The following is a 23,161-nucleotide window of genomic DNA, read 5'->3' as shown; positions in this document are numbered from 1 at the left end:
CTAATTAAATATTATTTTAACAATACATTATCTTGTGGAAAACCATAGTAGACAACCCGCTTCAAAAGACTCATGGCTGTTCCTGAATGAATAAAAACGGATCATATTTAGGTCAAACTTTTAAGGTTTCCATTACTCGACCTTTCGTCTAGATATTTTGGGGTCATAGACTTCCCTCACAAGTTGTTTCCAAAGAGAGACACGTGCTAAAACTGGCACCTGCCTCAGTCTGTTGGTTTGGACTGTGGAATCTCCCACAAACTATTTTCTATGAACCAGACCGACAGAACCAGCTCTTTGAACCAGAGCTCCAGTCTCTCCTGAACAACAAGGTTACTCTGTACAAAGGTGAACATGTTCTTGGAATTGTTCTGAGTCGTTCTGTTTATTTTTGTCTGAGTGAGCTGTTCCTGGTTATTCAGATCAGGTTTGAATACCTATACATTCACATCGGCTAATTGTATTTCAAATTGTGCACAAAATAAGTAATAATACACTTATAAACTTTCTAAAAACAGTTATACGTTTTGGCAAATAAAATATATCCTGTTTGCATTAACTAACATTAACAAAGATAAATAGTGACTAATAAGATAAGTCCAAATATATGCTGGTTGTAAGTTGATCATCAACTAATGCATAAACTAATGGGACCGTATTTTAAAACGAGACCAAATAAATGAATAAAAGCACATGCCTTATTTAGAAGCAGACATCGGGATGAGGTCTTAGTCTTACCCATAATAGCAAATCACTTTTGGCTCTTCTTTGGTTTGAATCATCGGGTGTCTGTTTGCAGACTACGTAAGGTGCCCAAATTCCTGCTAGGAGTAATTCCAGCCAGTCAACTTGCAGAAGAGACCATGATGGGACACTCATCATGAGCAACTTGTATATTTTCCAATGAGATCTGGTCAAGCATGTCCAGTGTTGATTCTATTTCTGCTCCCCATACACCCACTTCATTCATGCTGTGTATGGGACGCAAGTCATATTGCATTATTGCAATGGGTACAAACTGCACATGTGTGGAGATATATGTGTATGTATTTATGAATCGGCAATTAATCTATGCAGGCTAGGACGAAATGTTACAAGATTGCAAGATCTACTTAAGCAAGAGATTGTGAAACCTACTGTGGTCACACACCCTGCCCTGGTACACTATGTTCAGGAATAATGTTCCCATAGCGAAACACAGCTTTATTCTTATTTATGATGATCCCTTTAAATATTTTTGTTTCTTTTTAGTCTTATTTTACTTAACTTAAAATGAAGAGGGTTTTTTTAAACATATTTTTATAGAATAGTTCCAGCCCTTTCTTACTCAAAATGTTCTAGTGCATACATATTTTCACATTCTACGTGTTATACATTTTACAAAGCTTATTGACAAGACTGTTGCCACAAGTACATAAACCAAATACAGATGTGTAAATCATCCTCAGCACATTTCCACAGAATTGCACTCATCTGTATCATTACTGTCCCCTGCTGGATCAGACATGTCATTGCAGATGTCAGAGGTCCTTTCCATGTATTGTGGGCAGGTGTTCATGAGGTGGTCTTTCAGCTCACTGAAATCTAGCCTTTCATCTGGTGAGATGTTCCAACACGTCTGCATTATGTTGTAAATGCGTGGCGGGCACCGATCAGGCGCAGGCATTATGTACCCCGAGCAGATCAGATTAAATACCTGGTGGTTTGAGTAACCTGTAGAAACACAAATAGAGAGTGGATGCACCTTCACCTGACCAATTTATAAAAAAAAACGCATTTAATCTTTACACATGCAATTTAAATATGCGTGAGGTACATACTTGGATATGGAATGCCACCATACGAGAACATTTCATATAGAAGAATTCCAAACGACCAGACATCAGATTTGTTGGAGAATCTTCCGTGAGTGATAGCTTCAGGTGCACACCATTTATATGGTATTTTCTTATCCTCAGATGTGTAAATCGGCTCCTGTAAAACAAGATCAACAAATGATCCCATAAAATGTTATTAATAAACTATTTAATCACTTAGAAGGTACTGTAATCCTTACCTTGATGATTCGTGCTAACCCAAAGTCGGCCACTTTACAAATGTAGTTCTGTCCCACTAGAACATTTCGGGCTGCCAGGTCTCTGTGAATACTGTTTTGTGCCTCAAGGAACGCCATTCCATCAGCCACCTGGCTCGCCATTTCCGTCAGTGTCTGTGAGTCAAGGTTCCTCCCCTCCTGTCCTGCATGCATTAAAAAATGAAAACAATGCTTAGGTTACATGCATGTTTAGATATGGTTTCTTTTTAAGTTTTAAGTAACAGTTTTAATATGTAAAATTAGCGAAATTTACATTTTATAATACATGAATGTGGATTGAAAGGTATAAGACCTCTTAGAAAATTGAGCAGGTTGCCCTTTTCCATAAGCTCCGTTATGATGTAGAAAGGGGCGGAGCTTGTACAAACAGCAAACAGTGTGATCAGATGTCTGTGCCTGAGTTTTTTTAAGATTTTAGTCTCCATCAGGAATTCCTTCTGATTCATAGAGTCTTGAGGGGATAAAAGACAGAATATCAGATCAGGCGAGACAGGAACCTGTGCTCTCATTCCTTCAGCTCATAGTCGCAGAACAAGAAACACAGCATTTCTTACATTCCCAAGCAGTAAAAAATATGTAGGTATTTCAAACAGTAAATGATCAGTAAAATTTAGATTATGAATCATTTTATTTCAAAGTGAGAGATTTACATGAACAAGCATAATTGAAGTGATTTTAATAGTTTTACTTCTGAATGTAATGCAGTGTGACTGCATTTGTATCTGCACATTTCTCACGGTGAAACAAATTAATAAAAATTAAAGGTAATAAAACTAAATTCATGCAGCAAGCCTACCATTATTCTTCAGGATCTTAATGGCCACATTGACTATGCCTTTCCACTTTCCACGGTAAACATCAGCGAAGAATCCTTTACCAAGCTCCTCTTCCAGAGTAAACTCTTCCTTTGGTAATTCCCAATCATCTACCGTTTCATGGGAAAGATCTTGTGGTTCTGGCTCAGGCTTTGAAAACAAAGAGAAACTTAGGACAAGGAAATACAATAAGAAAAAGATGCAAAAGATGCACATGTGTACATAAGTATATATACAGTGTACGTTGTTGTATTTTTTTAATTGTTAATTGTTTGTATTGTGGTTTCTACCACAACAAATTCCTCACATGTGAAGATATACTTGTCAGTTGAGTCATGAAACAGACCTAACATTAATTCGATGGTCTTGTTCCTCATATCACAGATGCTTTCTTGAGGTAGGTTTTCCCGTATCTCAGCTCTCTTAAACAGCACTTGTATAAGAATCTCGAACCTAACATATTTACATGTACATCTAGTCATTTAGTAGACGCTTTTATCCATTTTTTTCCTTTCTGAGCATATAATCTCACATACTTTTAGGCAGGGCTTTGTGAGATGGACAGCAGAATCCAGAGAATGGTTGCTGTAGTGCTCCACCAGCTTCTCCAGGCTCGCAAACATTTGACTTTGATCCAAATAGAAATTCCCTTTGTCGTCTTTATGAACCCTGAAGTGTATCACTTCCCTGTCAGTCATAATAACTGACAGATTGGGACAGAAACACAACAGATGCAGGACAGGTTTGTTAAGATATTTTTGTCATGCACCTGATGTACACCACATGAGCTTGGATAAAGGACTGGGTAAAATACTTACATTTTTATTGTAACAATCTTTGCCCAAATATTGTGCCTTATTATTTGTCTGATAAATATCAATAATGGTAAGTAAAGAAATCTTAGCACACTACAATCGTTCTGACTTACCGGATAATACACATCCTATTTTGTCTTTCTCACTGTGTCTCACAAGGAAAGATCCTATTCCATTACCTGGAGCCAAAAGCAAACTATGGGTCTCAAAGCGGTTCAGCGTCCCAAAATACCAACTAAAACACAATAATAAAGAGTTACAAATACTATAAAACAATTCCCATTAAAACTATTGAAAACTATACATTCTGTGTTGCTTTCTAGTGTTTTCTTTTCAGTAGGGTGTATACAAACAACGTAGTTTAGAAAGAGTTTGCAGTTAAGTGATGTTGCGCACAGGTTAGATTCGTAACACTGCATCAACTCACGGTTGCTCTTTCACCGTCTCTCTTCTCGCCAGGTAATTGTGAGGAACGAATCCTTCGGCTTTCACGGTTCCGTCTGCGCTGAGTTTAACGGCTTTCCACCAGGCACCCGAGCGCCTGCAGATGCGGAACAGCTCTCCCTCCTGGAAGGACAGTTCTTCCTCCGCTCGAGCCTGGAAGGGCCACATGGCCTTGTAGATCTCTTCATCGAACTCGCTCACCGGAGCCGGAGGTTTAAAGTCGGTTTCCATGGGATGGTCGTCATTTTCTCGCGGTTCTGTGATAATTTTCTTCTCTTTATCAACTTTCCAATTGAATATGTTATGCAGCGCCTGAAAATTGGGGCACGAACAGCACCCGTTCCTGGACATTTCATTAAGCTAAATGAGTTTCAAGCACAAAGTGAGAAAGGAAACAATGTAAAACAGGGTGGAGCAAAGGCTGCGTTTCACAACATCAGAATTCTTTAAAATAATGCTCTCTAGGAAGGCAGCACACTAGGCTTTGAGACAGTGTCATGTATTTTGGAGAGCTATACGCACTGTTTATGTCCTATGTTAACAATTAAGTCCAGCAGTAAAGGGGTGTGCATCTATGAACATTTTTACATTTGATTACTAAACTTAGGTGTGACTATACAATAATTAAAATGGACAAGTGTGTCCATATATTTATGTATATATATATATATATATATATATATATATAGTGTTTAAAAATTTTATTAGAACACCTATATGCCATAATAAAAAGAAAACTAATATTTTAGGAACCCGTCAAAACCCTTCACTTTATTTGATGAGATTAAATATGAGTTTTACTGCATCATATTGCTGTTCAAGGGAGAAAAATATCTTGGTAAAATTGAGTTACTGAAACAACAGACATAACTGGATCTCATTCAAATACATATTTTCAAAGTCTCTCTCTGTTAAATTAAAATTGTTCTCTAGTCTACAATAAAAAAGTGAGATATTCAAAAAGACATTTCATGTAGGCAAATTCCACACGCCACAGATTTCTTAGCAGCTCAACGCCAAAAATACTGTGATCATGAAAGAAACTCAGACTGCAGTATGATTTCAGTTCACAGATTTTATTCAGACACCTCTGGAGGAAAGACCAACTCAGGTTGCAGGTGCTTTCTCGTATCACAGCGATGACAACACAACGAACATTTTAAAATGTCTTCGAACGAGTCTCTCAGCAAAGTGATATGTAAAAGGCAGGAAAATCACCCACCTGTGCTTTTTTCTTTGTGTACATTAAACAAACAAAATTATTTTCATCTGCAATATTCTCCATATTTTAGTCGTTTCACACACATTTATATATATATATTTATGTTTATCAACACTTTTCTAAAGATTTCAAATATTCAGCCACATTTACTGGAGAAGATTCACTTTTAAATCACAATAAATATATAAAAAATTAACAAACAAACAAAACACATACATAGCAATCCAATATAACTGGGTTGATATTGGAGAGAGGGACGACTCGTCAGCAAAGACATACAGATCTGGTAAAAAAAAGTAACACAGATCCAAAGGCTTCCTGAGGTTTGCGTGTTCCCCAAACATACAAACAGTGTAAGAGGAATGGCTTTCTGACTCTCTGAGGCCAAAGAGCACATGTCAACATGAGTCGGGAGTGATCTGCTTAAGAACCCCCCATTCCAAAACAAAATGTCCCCTTCTTTATATTCCCAATGAAAATGACATCACATCAAGAGGATTTTCACTGTTTCTACAACAGCAGAGAAAGTATAAATAACTAAAGGAATTCTTATATGGGGCTTTTAAATCCCACATTTGTGGGGAAGAGAATTAGTGGTGCACTTTGTGCTGATGAGAAGTCCCTCCTCTCTCTTTCTTCTTCAGCATCTACCATCAATAGTGGCAATCACATTTAAAGGCCCTTACACAGAAGATGGTTTGCTTTGGATGTGGAAAAACAACCAAGGTATCGATTGACAGTGTTTTTACCCTGATAAACAAATCAAAACACATTTGCATTGATTAAAGCATGACATAGGCTATAAATGAAAAATCACATGTCTATTGTGAGAGTGTGACTGCAATCCAATACAAAAGTGTGCAAAGGCCTTTACTGTGGTATAAGTTAAGATTTTCCCAAAAGGTTACCCTCCCTTCAGATCTGACCCTAGCTAAAGTAAAAATCACGGTCAAACAGGACAAGAGGCGGGAGTTTTACCAGGACGAACAAAACCAACAACAACAACAACAAAAAATGCAGCAACAAAGAAAATCTTAAATTCTGTACATGTAAACATCACACACTTCCACTGAGTCAAGAACGAGAAAGAAATCATACAAAGCTTCACATTGGTATACAAAGAGAAACTGAGCCTCTGCCTACAGTTTCTAGTAAGTACAGGAGTAAAAACAAAGAAAATACCATAATAATAATAATATTACAAAGCACCACAAAATTAAAATATATCACAGGCAATGGTTGTTACCACATCTGAATGCAGATTGTAGCTGCACCGAATAGAAAAATAAAAGGTTGTAGCATTTTTTTTATTTTCTGTTTTTTTCTGTTGAATGTGTTGTGTTCACCACCTCAGATGTCAGAGCTCTTATAGCCTACGCCCTTTAATGGAATGTAAGAATCTTAATACACAAATGTCATTTAGGAACAAAAAGGTAGAAAAAAAGCTGAAAAAACTATTTAGGGCCTAGTACAATCTTTGTACTTTCAAACTGTTTGTTTTCCTGCAAAAACTGTTTACCTTAGAATAAGCCCTGAAGTATTTTGCTTGATGGCCAGTATCCAGAGCAGCTCACATTTTTTTAATCTGTGGCATAAAAGGGGGGGTGTGATAAATAACTTAAACAAAGGCATTAGATCTGTTTACTATTATCTTCTTAAATATTAAATATCCACTCAAACATTTCAGCAAATAATCACGACTCAGAAGAAATGAAGAAAGGAGATTATGGCTTGCGAACGATTAGCTGCATTTTATAATTTAAAATCATGGAGATGGTTTTAAGGCTCCGTCTCATTTGACTCCTTCTGCGTACTTTTCCCTTTGCGGATTGTAAAGTGCTACCATGTTTTTCACCAATCTGAATAATTTATAAAGTTTAACATATAAATTCCTAATGATCCTGCACATATCATTTGATATTTTCATCAATGTATCTATGTTAGAGGTAATAACAGGCTTCATAGCCACATATCAAAACCAAGTTGTGTGAGGCAACTTAGAGCTTCTTTTCTCTCCAGATGGATGTCAAATTCAGCCGCTCAGAGACCCATCTGAGATGCACTGTTTTCATTTGGAATATTGAGACTTGCAACACTGATCCTCTTCAGTGTCGCACAATATAAATAAAAAATAAAAATAACAGTAACAGCAAATGCAATGGTAAGACAGCAGAAATATACTGGCAATCCAAAAAAAGAAATGTTTTACAGCTCAAAAGAGAAAAACGCTGTTCCGCATAAACATGTTGAAGAGCAAGAACACGGGTCAAGCTATGGCTACAAGAGTTAACACCTGAAGGCCCTGTTACTCTGCTAAAGGCTAGAGAGTCGGAGTGAGATCTCATACAACGTTATGCAGTTTTACGAGGGATCAAGTCATAATTCTTCAGGATTGTCTTTTGCTTTTTTGTAATACAGTTTTTTAAAGATGGCGTTTGTGAACGTGAAAAAATGGCTGGCAAAACCAAATGCAAACTCGCAAGCGCACCTCTATGTGGGTGTTCCTGTCCCAGTCCACCGATCGCTGCCAAAAGTGTGCCAATTCAATATAGCTGTCTTGACAGAAAGGACATGATGACATACTCCTTCCTGTCAATAATTTGTTTCTTCCACTCAAATTTATTTGAGTGGAATTATTTCAAACTCACTATGCGTATACAGTACAGTATGTGTGCAGATGTCCCTCCGTATGGATTGGTCCCCGTGAAAGATGAAAGTGTCTCAGTCATGAGGTTAGAAAAGAAGAGCAGCATTCACAACCTAAATGTATTTGCAATGCAGTACATCATGAGAAATGCAGTCCTCTGTGTATATTTTTCTTTATCTAATTTATGTCAACAAGTCCTTCCATTTCGGCAGGTTGATGTCACGCATGTTTTCCTCCGTCTGTGAAACATTTTCCTACAGTTCACTGATGTGCTGAGCATGGAGGGTTGCCAAGGCAATAGAGCTTGTAGGAAAGGGTTTGAAGCGTTCCTCTCAGCACAGCTTCATTTGCATAATGTCTGACAGTGCACCATTCCCAACCAAGAGAATTTCCTCCCCTGTAGCTATAACCAATCATTGTTTTTAAGTAGACTTTAGAATGTGCATGTGTAAGCTTGAATGGAAATTCCTATATATGGGTAAGGAATATATATTTATATATGTACAAAAAATGTTATGTGTTTATAATTGAAAATGATACATTTTCAGATAGTAACACATTATAACGATTATCATCTACATTGCATCTTCTCCCCAAACCTCATATGCATTAAACTGATAGAAGAAAAAACCCTCTCTCTTGGATCTGTTCTGTTTCTAAATGGCTGGTTAAATCTGGATCAAGGTTGCAGCATGGTTATATTTATGATAACAGAAAAACTTAAATAACTGAGGTGTGTAAATTTTGGCTCATTGGTCAAAGAAACTTTTGTAGCTCAATAAGACATAGAGGAGATCATACATTTGATATGGTGTTTTTTGCCCACAAAGAACTTTAGGCATGAAATGACATCACGGGTTTGTAGTACAGAGAATGTTTCTTGAAGATGAATGGTTTCAGCTTGCTGTGGTGGACTGTCCCTCAGGCTTTTTGCTGAAAGCACTAACTGCAGGATTGTGCTCTGTGCAAGACATGCCTTGCTATGTGTTGCATTCTCTGATCATAAAACAATGCTCAAAAAGTCATCTCAGCCCTTCAGAAAGGTCTCAAGGGATAAGGAAATTTGACAAAGACACTATTTTGAACATAAACCTCTGATGGCCATGGGAGAAAAAAGAGGAGACTTTAGCATAGACATAGTTTGGGCTGATGGGTAATGGCAAGAGCTGAAAGTTATAATTATGAACATTAAATGTACCATGGCTCCCACCGGGTTTAAGGTGTTTGTACTGTATCTGTGTAAGTGCACATAGCTACATGTATCTTTCTAGTCAATGAATTTATATATGTGCATGTTTGTTTGTGTGCATTGATGTGTATGAGAAAAAGACAGGCAGACAGCACCAGACCGTGTGCAGTTCTCAGTTCTGCTGCAGTATGAGGTTCTCCAGTTCATCTGCCGAGCGAAGAAGGAAGGCTGCTGACTCGCGGTAACCTGCGATAAGTTGCCGAACAGCCGTGACTTCAGGCGGGCTGAGCTGGGCGGATGCTCCCCCGCCTCCTCCTCCTTGACCATGACTGTTTGAACTGGAGGAGGAAGTGCTGTTGGATGCCAAAGATTTCATGCTGAGATCAGTGGGACCTAAGACAACAAAAAAATGATATTTATTAATCTATATGTCAATGTTTAGTAGATCTACAGAATATAGTACAACAATGAGGAAAACAACAACAAAAACTTTCAAAGCAAGTGATCTGTGAGATTCAAATAGATTCAAACATCAACTCACCATTGGTTTGTTGTGTACCATTGTTTTGGAGGCTGTTGCCAAGTGTCCCGTATCCACGGAAACTGTAGTTAAGTCCACCATTGGTGTAGAGTTGGTCCTGGGAGTAAGCCGAGGCAGCCAGTGAGAAGCCTGAGTGTGCCAGGGCAGCCGGATCTCTGGAGCTAGATTTGTCTGATGAAATGGTCTCATCCTGAGGAGAGTGAACCGATGGGAAGAAAATAACGAACAAAAACGACACACGATTCAACATATATCTGCATTAAATAGACTGATGAACTGATTTGTTCAATCTTAGGCACAGGATCCAGAGCTAATAATACTTAAAGAGAGCAATATTCTCATAGCACACACACAGACTTACATGGGCCTGGTAGATGTCAAGGCGCATCCTCTTAGCTGCATTACGTGTTTCACTTTCACATGCGGCTGCAAGGATATTCTCAGCCATGGCGGAAGTGAGGTGAGGGGGCGTGGGCCGTGTCTGACACCGTGAAAGAAATGGAAAAAAGTGGCATTAGCTTAAAATAGCAGAGAGTGAAAATTCCATGCAAATTCAGTTTTTTCCTATACTATACTAACAATTATACAATTGCCTTTATTATGTAGTTATATTAACTGCCTTCAAATAGGAATTAAAGTCTTAAGGTTTTGAGCAATGGCAAACTAAAGGTACAGCCATGTGTCTTCCTGTTTAGTGTTTATTAAAAATCACATTTTTAAAAGTAGCTGTCTACATTTGTTTTTTTTGAGTGAAAGCAGAAAAATATTAAGTCTATTATTTAAGAACAGTGGTTCTCAATCCTTTTTAAATATTTTGGATGTGGAACTGACAGTTCAAGTAGTTATTAGCTAATGAACTGAATAAGGGTTGTTAACTTGTGAAGTCATGTGGTAGTACTTCGGTGAGCATCACAAAATTAAAGTGACCTCATCAGCCACTAGAGGGCAGAAGTGTGCTATTTCAATTTAATTATGAGCTAAAAAATTTGTAAATTTTATGGCTTTATTGCACATTACTTGCTAGCACTGACACAGTACAGAGAATATAAGCTAAAGTGTGTCTGTGTTTTGTATGTTTGTGCTTATGCAGACCAAAGATCATGTTTCCCTACCTCAAAGCCAACCTTCTTCATGCGGCGACAAGATTTGAGGTAGGTTCGGATACGTTTGCGTGCACGTTCTTGTAACTCTGGGAACTGCCGGCTGCAGGACTCAATGATGGCCTGGATCTTCTCTTTGGGCTGCTTTGAGATGGGAACCATTCGGTCCAAATTCTCATCCACAAACAACCGCACGAACATCTGCAAAAAGAGAAATCAATGAGGACAGAAAAACTGACAGCTAAAATAGATCAGCAGTAGAATTAAATTGCAAAGAAGATAAAATTGTCATTAAGGGAGGCGATCTCACGTTGAAAGCTTTGAGCCTTTCAGGGTCAAGACCCTCTGCATCATTAATCTTGTCACTGTCGTCATGGTCATCGTGATCATCATCATCATCGTCTATGACCTGAGAGCGACTCAGGGTCATGTCCTCCCCACACATGCTCAGTTCTGTCTTTACGGAGTCATAGCTTCCTGAGCTGTACTGAGGGGACTGTTGAAAGCCAATGGAAAGACAAAATAATCATCATGGTAAGTCAAAACAAAATCTGATTCTATACAATCTAAACACTGTTATGTTATGCTGATTATTATTTTAAACATATGTAAATGTACTATTACTATGTGTTTTGAAAAATGGGACATACCTTGCTACCGTACTCAGTTTTGACAGGGAATTTTCTGTTGAGGTCAGGTGGGAAGGATCCGAGTGTCACCCCCGGCAACAGTCTGTCACTAAGATTGACAGGCTGCTGTCCCTCCTGGGAGGAAGAGGACGACGAAGTGTTGCTAAAGTCCAGCGGTGCTGCAGCTCCGTTACCGTTCACCTCCCCGTATTGAACTGCCCCCTCGGAAGCAGGAACTCCTCCGGTCGCCATGGCAGCACCTCCGGGAGGAGTCAAAGCAGGGAGACCGTTAGCTGTGCTGCCATTCTCTGAAGAGGAATCATCTAAAAAGAGAGAGAGAGAGAGAGAGAGAGAGAGAGAGAGAGAGGGAATAAAGACTTTATAAAGTCACTGCACTTTAAGTGCATGTGTGTCAGTGTGCGTTTCACAGTGGGAGAAGGGGAGGCTGCTCCACTTTTAGGCTGTTTTTTCGTATGGTGTGTGTGTGTGTGTGTGTTGTTTCTGCATGACCAGGGGACCAACATTGGGGCCAACTGTCAAACCAGTGGAGGGAGGCAGAGGTGAAGAGGGAGAGAGTGAGAGATGGGATGAGGGGGAATGAGATGGGTGTGGGGCTCTGCTAGAGTCGATGGGAGTATGCTTTAGAGGGGGAAGGGGGAAAGATCAGATGAAAAAGAAAGATCCTTTTTTTGTGCTTAAATAGGGGAACGGAAGCAGATAAAATGCAAAATATGAATAGACCCTTTAACGTCTATTACACAGAAAAGCCACTTGGCGATGATCAAACAATGACTACAACAGTTTCAATACCGGGATGGATGTGGTTTAGATTTTTCTATGCAATTTTCATAATCAGTGATATTTTCATGTTTTATAGCAAAACAAACATTCTTACAAAAAATACTATTCATTCATAGCATTTTGTTTAGTGCATCCAGAATAAAAGTTTGTGTTTACATAATATATGACTATTATATTTTATTTTTATTTTATATAATTTTTATATTCTTTTTGTATTTATAAACACAAACTCGATGCATTATGTATTTAGGAAATTATTATATATAAATGTTTATTATTTTTTATATTTATTTCTTACATATATGCCTGTATGTACTTGTAATTGCAAAATTAATATGCACAGTACACAGACATATATTATGTAAACACAAACTTTTATTCTGGTTGCGATTAATTGTTTGACAGCTCTCTTTTAATGATAATTGATTTATACACATCAATGACATACTGTATATTAGACCATCCAATAATTTATATGTGTGATATAAATGATATGTGTGATGTTTGAGGCTGTGATCAGCTGAACATCCCAAAACCAGAAAATGTTACGATAGCAAGCAGAGAGGTTTAACTTTTAAACACAAATTTGACCATCATTCCTAAAACAATACCACCCCTGATTGGTATAATTCTCACAGGGGCCTCCACAGCCATCCGTCAAGGGTAAGGTGCACTGAGCATGTGCGCTGTCACTTTCTCTCTCCTTATGATGGGGAAAGCGTACACTACACGCGTCTGTGTGTGTGGCCTAGTCATTCCTCGCAGCCCCCTCTCAGCAAGATTACACAGGATTAACCCACAAAGGCGGCGACCCAAGCTGCTTCCTCCCTCTCTACCACCCACAAGACCTTCGACCATCCCAGCAGCCATTTTAAAAACATCACATCACATCCCATCCCCTCCCCCTGCCCCATTCGCCACCTCAGCCCCCCTGAATGAGAGACAACACGGGAAGTGAGATCTTGAGAAAAATAATCAAGTGTGTTGGATTTAAAAAGGAAGCAAAGTCAACAACAGTAAAGCCTGAAGTTGTTTACACATGTCGATATGAAAGCACGAGCCAAAGATGTTAATTGACTGTTGTTTATCAATAGATTATAACTTGTACATTTGCTCTTGGTTACATGTGAAATAACGTTTAACATAGATAATGATGAAGATCATGCAACCTGATGGTTTTACAACAACTTTTCTCCACATATGCTGTTATACTTCACACTGATGATTTTCACATATGGCAAAATCGAAAGAAAAATTAAGGCTCATCTCATCATGGCTCTGCAGACCCAATATCCATTTAACCGGCATCTGTCCAGAGCGTAATGGAAGAGAGACGCTAGAGTGCTGTAGGAAGTACTGTAATGGGCCTTTACGCTCCTCCTCAACATCAGCATTGCAGGACACTTATCAGACTCTCAGTCTACGCTAATCAACCCTGACAAACATTGGTACACTGTGGCTGTTATCTTAAAGAAATATACAGTATATCCACAGGGAGAGTGAGTGTGTGATAAGGAGAGAGAGATATATCATACCTTCCTCTTCTTTAATGTTGGCCTGTGGGGGTGTTGGCATCCTCTCTGTGTATGGGGCGGCTGGGCTGCTAGGCTCTGCGGCTGGAGCACGCTCAGTAGAGACCCACGCGGGCTCAGCCATGTCCAAATCCTCACTGCTTACCGAACTCTCATCCTGTATGTGAGAGGGAGGGGGGGTTAGGGAGGAGGAAGTCAGAGAGCTCAGGATACACAAAATGAAGCATATCCTCTCTTATTGCCAAGACATCACTGGACTCTCCCATGTCTATGAACACAGAGTCAGAGTATCAAACCTGTGTTCCCTGTTGAGTTATATATTATATCAATATCCGGAGGATGTAAATAAACAAATCTTGCTTTTTAACCTGCTCACATTTTATCAGCCCATTATGATCATTTACTGTGCTGTATCCCAGTGTAATCCTTTCTGAGGAAACTCCACATTGGTGAATGAAGGGAGGAGAGGGATGTAAAGAAAAAGAGGGTGGAGACTCTTAAATAATGAGTAACTATCAGGGAAGCTATTTTTAACCCTGTTGGAGCCAAAGCACAAAAGATGTACAACATAAGCGTTGAAAGAACATGCAAAATGTACACTGTGAATTTGGAAAAACCGAAAGAGGTGTAGTGTTCACCCAAATAGAAAAATTATTTCATCATTTACACAGCTCCAAACCAGTATGACTTACTTTCTTCTACAGAACAAAAAAAACAAGATTTCTTGAAGAATATGGGTAACACCTCCATTGACTTCCATTGTATGGACACAAATACATTTCTCAAAATATCTTAAAAAAGAGTCACATACAGGTTTAATGGACATGAGGATGAATAAACGATGACACAATATTGGCAAGCTCTACCCCTTGCCTTATTTATAATTCTATGAATAAACTGACCAATGTTTATATAAACTGGTGACCAAATGCCCCCACACCACAAGAATAATAACAAGGAAACAATATTATTAACACAAGTAACTATGTAAAAATGAAACAATTCAAATGGGTTTTTTAAGGATTAGTTGACAAAAACATCAATACATCAGCATAAAAACAAAACTACTGAAAGTAAAGTCATAGTAATCATAATAAAAGTACAACTGGGAGTATACTGTCGGTGTGTACGTGCAGCAGTAAGAGCTGGTCCAAGCATAGCGAATCCCATCGTGACCCTAGCTGTCACCTGCACTATAGGCGTGAACACACCTCACTACCTCTTCTGTTGCCATGACGATGAAGCTGTAAGAAAGTTCACAGCTGTAACATTTAGCATCTCTACTTTACATCTCAGCCCCTCCCTAAAAACACCCATAATGCACTGCTCACCCTGTGCCATCCATCTGCTCAGATCAAACCCTCACGATGGCATGTGGGCTAATCTTGTAGCCAGTGCCGTTAAAGACAAACATCCACCCCCACCTACGTGTTATTGTGCCACTTCCTCAATTTGTCAAAAACAAACCCCACATTTCACTTAAACCATCCCCCTTTGCAATACTCTCCTGCACACACACACTTCCTGTCTTACTCTACAGGACCTAATATTTAATTAATCATTTCTGTCCTGTTTTCAAAAGCCATGATTTCAGCTTAAGACACTTTGTCACCTTCGGGATACAATAAAACCTTGTGATGAGTGCAGTTTGCTGAAAATAAGTTTGATACCTTTTTTAAAACAACCGGACTTCAAGATCAAAAGCCATGAACATCTAGTACTCTATACAGCCATCAATATAAAAGCGAGTTTTTTATTATATCATCAATGCATCCATTTTCTTCTATACCACAAGACCAAAAGAAGTCTCTTTTCAAGCACGCACAAAAACCTCTATACTACATGTGTCCCTGAATCCCTGTTTATCGTTACCATGGCAACCTTAAGAGCGGAGAGGGCTGAAAGAATGTAATCATCCAGTGGGCTCAAAGAGAAAGTGAGAAATGAAGGTGTGTAGACGGAGACGTGTGTGTGAGAGAGAGACACACATATATACGGCAGAGAAAAAAGTCACTCTGATTTCAGCCCCAAACTGTCGCTGTGAATTGCCTCTCCAAATATCAGCAGTAACATGTTAAGCACTTCATTCTATTAAGAACTGCACTGCGAACAGGAAACTGGCTTGAGAACCATCTCCTGAGACTTCATACAGATGAACTGATTGACACAAATGTTTTGATGTTACATAAGATTTAAGTTAAAGTCTACTATTAGTCAATTTATTTTGCACCAAAATCTAATGCATTGCAGTAAGTTAAGGCAATAGTTTCATACCTGTTTTTGGTAGCATGCCTACATACATAAATACCCTATATGCATGTTATGTGGTGAAATGTGCAGGAAAACCATTAACTACTATTAAGCATGTGTATTAATCGTAATCATCAATTTTGGCCTTCATCAATTACAAAACCAAAATAATCGAGGTAAACGATTATTGTGCCGCATTCTACTTTTCTAGGATCCTCTCTTCTCTTGTAGTATAAATCCACAGCGCACCCTTTTTTTACAGTGGTTCAGCAGTGCTATTTCTTCACCTTTTTTCAGTTAAATTCAGAGTTTAAAGCCAAGTTATTTATTTTCTATGTTGTTTTAAAGGTTAATGAGTAATCGTGTTAAATAATCGGGATCTCAACATTGGCCAAACTAATTGTGATTATGATTTGTGTCATAATCGAGCAGCCCTAACTATAATAATCAAGGACCTTGATCAAAATACACTTCAGCTATAAACCAACATACAAGCATGTGCAAACACACACACACACACACACACACACACACACATCTGTATGCTGTAAACATGGGATTTACAGAATTATCCTCATGAGAAATTAGGCTCCCTCTGAGGTTTGTTTAGAGGGCTGATGTGTGAGCTGTTGGCTTCATTAGGTACCAAGTGGGGCATCAGTAATACAGGAAATGAGAAAGAAAATGAAAAAGACACAATACAGTTGCAGGTAGAAAGGTGAAAGTATCCCTATTTTTAGACTCTTAGACAATAACAGGGATGATATAGGGAATAAGATACAGTGTAAATTGACAGAAAGATAATTGTAGACCAAACCATAACCATCCCAACCCATTAAATACATGAGAATTTTAAAAGTCAGTGGATAAGTGCGTTTAATTAACCCTATTTATTCTAATCTTAATGTGCAACATAAGCCAAACCGATCTCTGCAAAGCGATATATTACTGTCATTTCTCACTTTGTCCCACTCAGGACCCACAGTGTCATTCTGTTTCAAATACAAACTAAACCCTTTTTCAGTTTCATGGACAGTGGTACAATAGCGCCCCCTCCCCGCAGGCTTGTAATATATCTACTCTCATCCACCTGCTATAGTTATCTACAACTGATTGAAGGTCAGCCTGCACTTAACATCTAAGGGCAAAGAAAGGAATAAAGAATGCCAACTAAAAACATTTATCAGCCAAGCAACATATAATATATAATTGTATTCTTGAACAAACGCATTTAAAATTACAAAACGTTAAAAAAATATTACGTTGAACTTTTGGTTAGCATGTAAATAGCTATACAAATAAATATACAAAAAAATACACTTTGTCTTTCACATGTCTATGTCCATGGAAAATTGATCCATTCTTGTGTGTTTGTCCACTTCGGTGTATGCAGGGACTAAAGCATTGCAGTGTCACAAAACACCCTTCAGACGTTGGCTGTTAAAAGCTTTGCATGTAATCTGCATGTAGTGTATTTCAAACTATGATGCTATTTGTACTGTAATTTGACCCAATAATGTTTTGTAGAAGCTCATTAACTGCTGATGGCTTCTGATCCTCCTTTAATATTTTATTCTCTATTCTAAAAATATAACTATATAATTCTCTAATTGTCAAATTAATTCTATATTTCTGGAAGCATTTTTTTTACCAGTATGATGGTAGTATGTATGCACCACAATGCTATTTATATAGCAAAGTGACCCAAAGACACATACATCTCTTGCTATTCCAGGCATCCACATACACAGTTGCTGAGGCAACCGTGTCTTTAAGAGTTTACCTTGACAACCACACATAAGGCCTTGTCGCAGTTTCTTTGAGTTGGGTGACTTTTCGATTCTCTGCCTAGATACTGAGGCATATTTAACATCATGCTATCAAGTTAAAATAGAACTCAATAGAAGTCAATACACCTGGTTTTATCTTAATAAGGGTTAGGAGCTTTCGGCAAATGCTTAGAAACATATTTTTGAGTCTTAAAATACGATCTCATCAAAAATAAACCAACAACTTAGATTTACAGTACAACACAACACTCTCACTTACTGCTACCTGCTCATTGGTGGCCATGCATTGTAGTTTCATCTGTTTCAGATAGGTGGCAGTAAGGGGCATGTTGTAATCAATGAGGTCAGGCACCAGAGAGGTGGGACGGTCATTCTCTGTGGATAAAAAGGTGGTGGTGTCACACATTTAAGGCAAATTCTGAAGTGACTTGAAATAATTCAAGATACACAGATGTATAACTACAGGAGGGTCAGTAAATTATTACTGAACTTTACTTTTTGAAATGTCCCATCAGGCAGACAATATGTTACACTTCTTTTAAACAAAGCATTTTCTTATGTAAACGTCTTATGTAAAAACAGGTTTTGAAATATTACAGTTGAAACATTTTTGTATTTTCAAGTCTTTATAAAGCCGATATTGTCCCATTCAATACATGGTACGTAACTCAATTATGTCCACTAGAGGGCGCACATGAGACAGAGCTTTAATAGGGCTTGTCGAAAACCCCCTCGGGTCTTTGTTAAAATCAAACAATGTAAATGCAGACAGGCATTTGTTTGGACACAAATTATCTGACTCAGACATTATATAGTGTGAACAGTTTAATCTTTAAGCTACAAAATTCTGCAGCGAGCAGCCATTGCCACAACCTTTTGAAGTCACCCGTAGGCAGGACCTGATCAACTAATTCACAATTCAAAGTTGGTGTGCTCTATCATTCAATCTATGCTCTACAAATGTCGAGAGAGCAGCTCTCCCCCACACGCCAGTCTGCATGTGCATGGGAGGAAATCAAGCTTATCTCTGACTGACTGTGGATTAGTCACATCAGTCTGTGACTAATGGCAGACAGACGTCATGTCTGCGCAGACAGCTGATTTACGCAGCATATGAACAATAATATCTCAGCTGTGGGAAAATGACCTAATCTATAAAATCTGAATATACGTTAGAGTGAGATGCTGGAAAATGATTATATACGCAATATTTTTTTAACAGTATGATAATTACGAAGGAGTTCAAATTTTAACAGCATTACTCAGTGTTACGTAATGCTAGAATTATGCTCATTTTCAGACAGAATGCATATTTGAAGGTGAAATGCAACATCAAGCACTATAGGAAAGCTTGATATGTTGTGTCTTGAAGGACTAATTGCTGATTAGGCTTTTTTGTTAATTTGATGTTCACGGTGGGATGTGCGTGGCTAGAATTATCCATGAATTAATTACACGTGGCCTATACAACTCCTGAGTTTTACTTTTGGCTCTGTGTTACATAAAAAAGGGTGCGAGTTTAATAAAGATGTTACTATCGTGTCTGGCTAATTACTGCTAATACACACCCAAAACTTTAATAAATGATAAAATTATCAAAAACAACCAATTTACCCAGCAGCGAAATGGCTTTTTAAATGTTATGCATAAGTCTGAATATCATTAAAAAACAATAACATATTCAGCTGACCTTTGAACTCGGCAGTGCTGGGGTTGATGTGCATCCTTTTCTGGCATTCTCCGCAGCTCATCAGAAAACGTGTCACGGCCTCACGTGGAAGAAATGCATAAGTCTCTGCAATCTGAAGAAAAATGAAAAGCACAGTCAGAATTTTTTTTTGATAGAGATTAAACATCTGGAGGAGCAGAAAATTACAGTGGTTGTTCTGTAAATTCCTGTCACACAGATATGAAAGCTTATAATAGTGAATAAACGGATATTCTAGCGGCAACGTAGTAAAATGTTTCTCAGATCATTTATCTGTAAATCGATGGGATGTTTGGGAATAGTCAATTGTATTCTTTTATGGATGGTAAAATGCTATTACCATCCAAACTCAATATGTCACCCACGTGTGAAACACAGCGTTTATAAAAAATGTAAATCTCACACAGAAGACAGCAGGCCAGCAGCAAAGACATATTTACAAATCTTAGACTATGTCTATTTAGTTTAGCCATAAATCATTATTTGTAGTCACCCTTTATGTTCGTCACTGGGTTTGGCAAATATCTAATCAATAAAAAGTTTTAAAACATGCTTGTCAACTTCGACAACACAGTATTTACATAATTAAAAAGTACAGTGTTTATACATTTACTTGAAAACAGCGAATTTGGAAACCCGGCTTTTGGAAGCATATCCGTCTTTACACTCGTTTTGTTTGACGATTGACAGCCCTACAGTATATCACATTCTACGTCTCTCTCTTGCGTTCTTCTCATGGTTTTTGTATGACCTTCACACAGAGAGGGGTAATCAAGCACTGGGAAGAGCAGAGCCTACATTCCCCCCTTGGGGGGCACAGAGTGAAAAGGCCACCCGGGGAAAACCGTACCTCCCAGAATGCCATGCTCCCAGACTGTCCCCTCCTGCCAACCTGGCAGGGCTAGTCTATGTGGGCTGCTCATGATATGAAACCTGACAGCAGGGCTCTCCAGGGCACTGGCTGAGGAGAGGAGGTGAATGCTGCCCCTAAGGACATCGTGCATCTCCCTGCCACCCCACAACAACCAATACACACATGCTCGTACACAAACACATTTTGCATCTTCCTAGTATTTAGAACCTATTATGTCCGGTACAACAGTTAAGTATTTTTATGTAAAAAAACTAATTCCAAAAGGCATATAAATAATCCAGATTTGAATGATACGGCAGGCATCTAAAATTTAAATTGACGCTTTATTGATGACACAGATTTACTGATGCCATTATAGAAGGCTCTTTTCACCATCAGACATGCTTTATTTATTCCAAAGTGTCAAAGGGTCTACTAAAAGAAGGATTATTGAAATCATGTCAGTGGTACTTGGCTGGTCATGTGATCACAGCATGTCTGCCCCCATGAGGGCTATGTAAAATAAAATCGTTTATTTAATCCACTGTTAATGACAGCAGTTGTTATCACATGCCTGAGTGTGCATTAAACATATCTTTCAACTATTCATATTTTTCATCTTATTCATTTCTTTGTTTATTAAACTTTTAAATAAAAAACATTGAGATACAAATCAGAAAACCCTCTCATATAAACCTAGTAAAATATTTAGAATGAAGGATGTCTGAAGCATGTATTTAAATATGTTTTGTTTATAACCACCTTGTTTTCATAAACATGAAAAAGTCATTAAGTAGAAAGAACTGCATCATTCAAGCTGTCCCCAAAACACCCAACAAGAACAGCAGCCTTAATAAGTGAAGAGTTTGGTTCCAAAATTAGTTAACTACAGTTAATTTAACAAAAAATAACAATCATCTTTTTTACTATGTTAGCATGTTTTTATTGTGTTTCATATTGGTAGTTATTTGTATTTTTTTAGTTATTATGGCTTAAATCAAAACAAAACAACTGCAGTTTTATTGATATAAATTGGAATGTTTTTTATTTTAAAATTTACAATTTAAGATTTAAAAACGTAGTTATCTCATTTTTGGATCCAAACTCTTCAAGTATTAAGGATAAAGTCATGGTAGTTCTTTAAAATTCAGCCAATAACTGAACGACCGAACATCAGTAATGTGCCAAGAGATATTGCAATTCAAAGTTTTGCTATTTTGGGGATAATGCATGTTACATCTCCATCTGTGTGCATGAAGAAAACATGACATGTGATTGTCAAGCATCAATGTGAGGACTATAGGTGATGTGATGTAATCTGTTATTTTAGGACATTGTAGGCCCCTTAGTGGCTGCTTTGTGTCTCTAACACTTTACTTTCAATGTGGCATAATATCAACCAGATCGTGAATTTCAGGAGGAGTTAGGGCAGAATTCATGACAAGATCATGGACGTAAATAATGTAAATAATGTAAATACTGTAAACCACCAATCATAGTCGTTCCCAGCTGATTACAACCAATCAAACCTCAGCATAATAAGCGAATCACAGACTGCCTCACCAGTTACAGCTGACTTTTAAGGCTCACAGCCAATCGGTGAGAACTAGGATCTTTGCAATGTGCAATGTTCGCCAAAAGTAAAAGATGGAGCTGTCAGGCAGTTAATTCCTATAATTGGGTTATTATAGAGCTTAGTGAGGTCTAGAAACCAACACCTTCACACAACAAGAAATCACAGCACAGGGGAGCGAAATCAAGCATGCGAATGTAGGTACACACTCTCTGCTACTTCTTAAGATATTGTTATGCTTACTGTGTGTATGTGTTCTGATTTAATTAGATCAGACATTAAATTCCGCACTAGCTCTTACCTTATATTGACTCTCCCAAATGAACATATAAAGGTGACATATTTAAATAAAACCTATGCTGAATAAATGTACAAAGGTACAATACGACTGTATTTGTTAACACTAATTTCTGCATTAGCTAACATAGATTAACAATACTACTACTGCATTTATTCATTTTAGTTTATGTTAATTTAAGTTTTTACTAAAACATTTTCATAAGCGAACACTATAATAATTGGTTAATGCAAACTGATCTAACAATAAACAACTGTATTATCTTTAGCCAACTTTAACTAAAACAAATGCAAACTAATTTTGTTCATTTAGATAATGCAATTATTAGTGTTTACAAATACAACCTCATTGTAAAGTGAGAAAAACTAGACTAAGCACTACAAAATACAAATAGGCTACAAATATTGCTAGTGTTAGTGTGAGATAAAAGGCTCTATCAGATTTGTTAATGACTTTGTCATTTGTGTGAGTGTGTATCATACAGTACATTCAGCATTCTGTACTTCCTCTGACACACCTGGGGCACGTTCAAGCTCTAACCGGTGCGCAATGTTTAGCTGGAAACGGTGTGCAACAGGGTTTGAGATACATTTCCTGCGATCCAATTCGCCTATTTATACTATCCCTTATAGTAGGTAATGTTTTTGTGTTGGAATAGTAGGTACTTTTGAGTGCATGGTAAAAGATATTGCACACACTGGGACATACTAACACAAAGCCGAAGTGGCCGTTGTTGCCTATACAACATTGTGGCCGATAACTGTCACACACATCAAAATACAGCTCTTCTTTTCATAAAGGTATTTATTCATTCAATTTAGTGATGCATCAGTTATATAGTTTATTAATGCAGTGGAGC

At 37.9% G+C, this 23,161-nt stretch overlaps 2 protein-coding genes across 2 annotated transcripts in view; both read right to left on the bottom strand.

The window, feature by feature from the left end:
- Nucleotides 1–371: 371 nt before the first annotated feature.
- Nucleotides 372–4,591, bottom strand: ptk6a (PTK6 protein tyrosine kinase 6a). Its single transcript, XM_079468465.1, has 8 exons — nucleotides 4,153–4,591; nucleotides 3,839–3,960; nucleotides 3,447–3,613; nucleotides 2,892–3,060; nucleotides 2,388–2,546; nucleotides 2,057–2,238; nucleotides 1,821–1,974; nucleotides 372–1,713 (listed from the first exon to the last, which is right to left on the bottom strand). The coding sequence occupies exons 1-8, from the start codon at nucleotides 4,518–4,520 to the stop codon at nucleotides 1,445–1,447; spliced, it is 1,590 nt and encodes a 529-aa protein (XP_079324591.1). The 5' UTR covers nucleotides 4,521–4,591; the 3' UTR covers nucleotides 372–1,444.
- Nucleotides 4,592–5,231: 640 nt separating this feature from the next.
- The window catches only part of nol4la (nucleolar protein 4-like a), a gene marked incomplete at its 5' end in the record, with an annotated part of 34,681 nt that continues 16,751 nt past the window's right edge, over nucleotides 5,232–23,161 (bottom strand). Inside the window, 9 exons of the mRNA XM_079468510.1 lie at nucleotides 5,232–9,620; nucleotides 9,769–9,958; nucleotides 10,130–10,249; nucleotides 10,881–11,069; nucleotides 11,179–11,364; nucleotides 11,519–11,820; nucleotides 13,834–13,987; nucleotides 18,136–18,245; nucleotides 19,561–19,672. Coding sequence (XP_079324636.1) covers nucleotides 9,400–9,620; nucleotides 9,769–9,958; nucleotides 10,130–10,249; nucleotides 10,881–11,069; nucleotides 11,179–11,364; nucleotides 11,519–11,820; nucleotides 13,834–13,987; nucleotides 18,136–18,245; nucleotides 19,561–19,672 — 1,584 coding nt within the window. The 3' untranslated portion in view covers nucleotides 5,232–9,399. The remainder of the gene's footprint in view (nucleotides 9,621–9,768; nucleotides 9,959–10,129; nucleotides 10,250–10,880; nucleotides 11,070–11,178; nucleotides 11,365–11,518; nucleotides 11,821–13,833; nucleotides 13,988–18,135; nucleotides 18,246–19,560; nucleotides 19,673–23,161) is intronic.

This window comes from Barbatula barbatula (assembly GCF_947034865.1).
Source record: "Barbatula barbatula genome assembly, chromosome: 11".
Lineage (NCBI taxonomy): Eukaryota > Metazoa > Chordata > Actinopteri > Cypriniformes > Nemacheilidae > Barbatula > Barbatula barbatula.
Note: the sequence above shows the minus strand (reverse complement) of the source record. Positions and strands in the feature narration are given on the sequence as shown.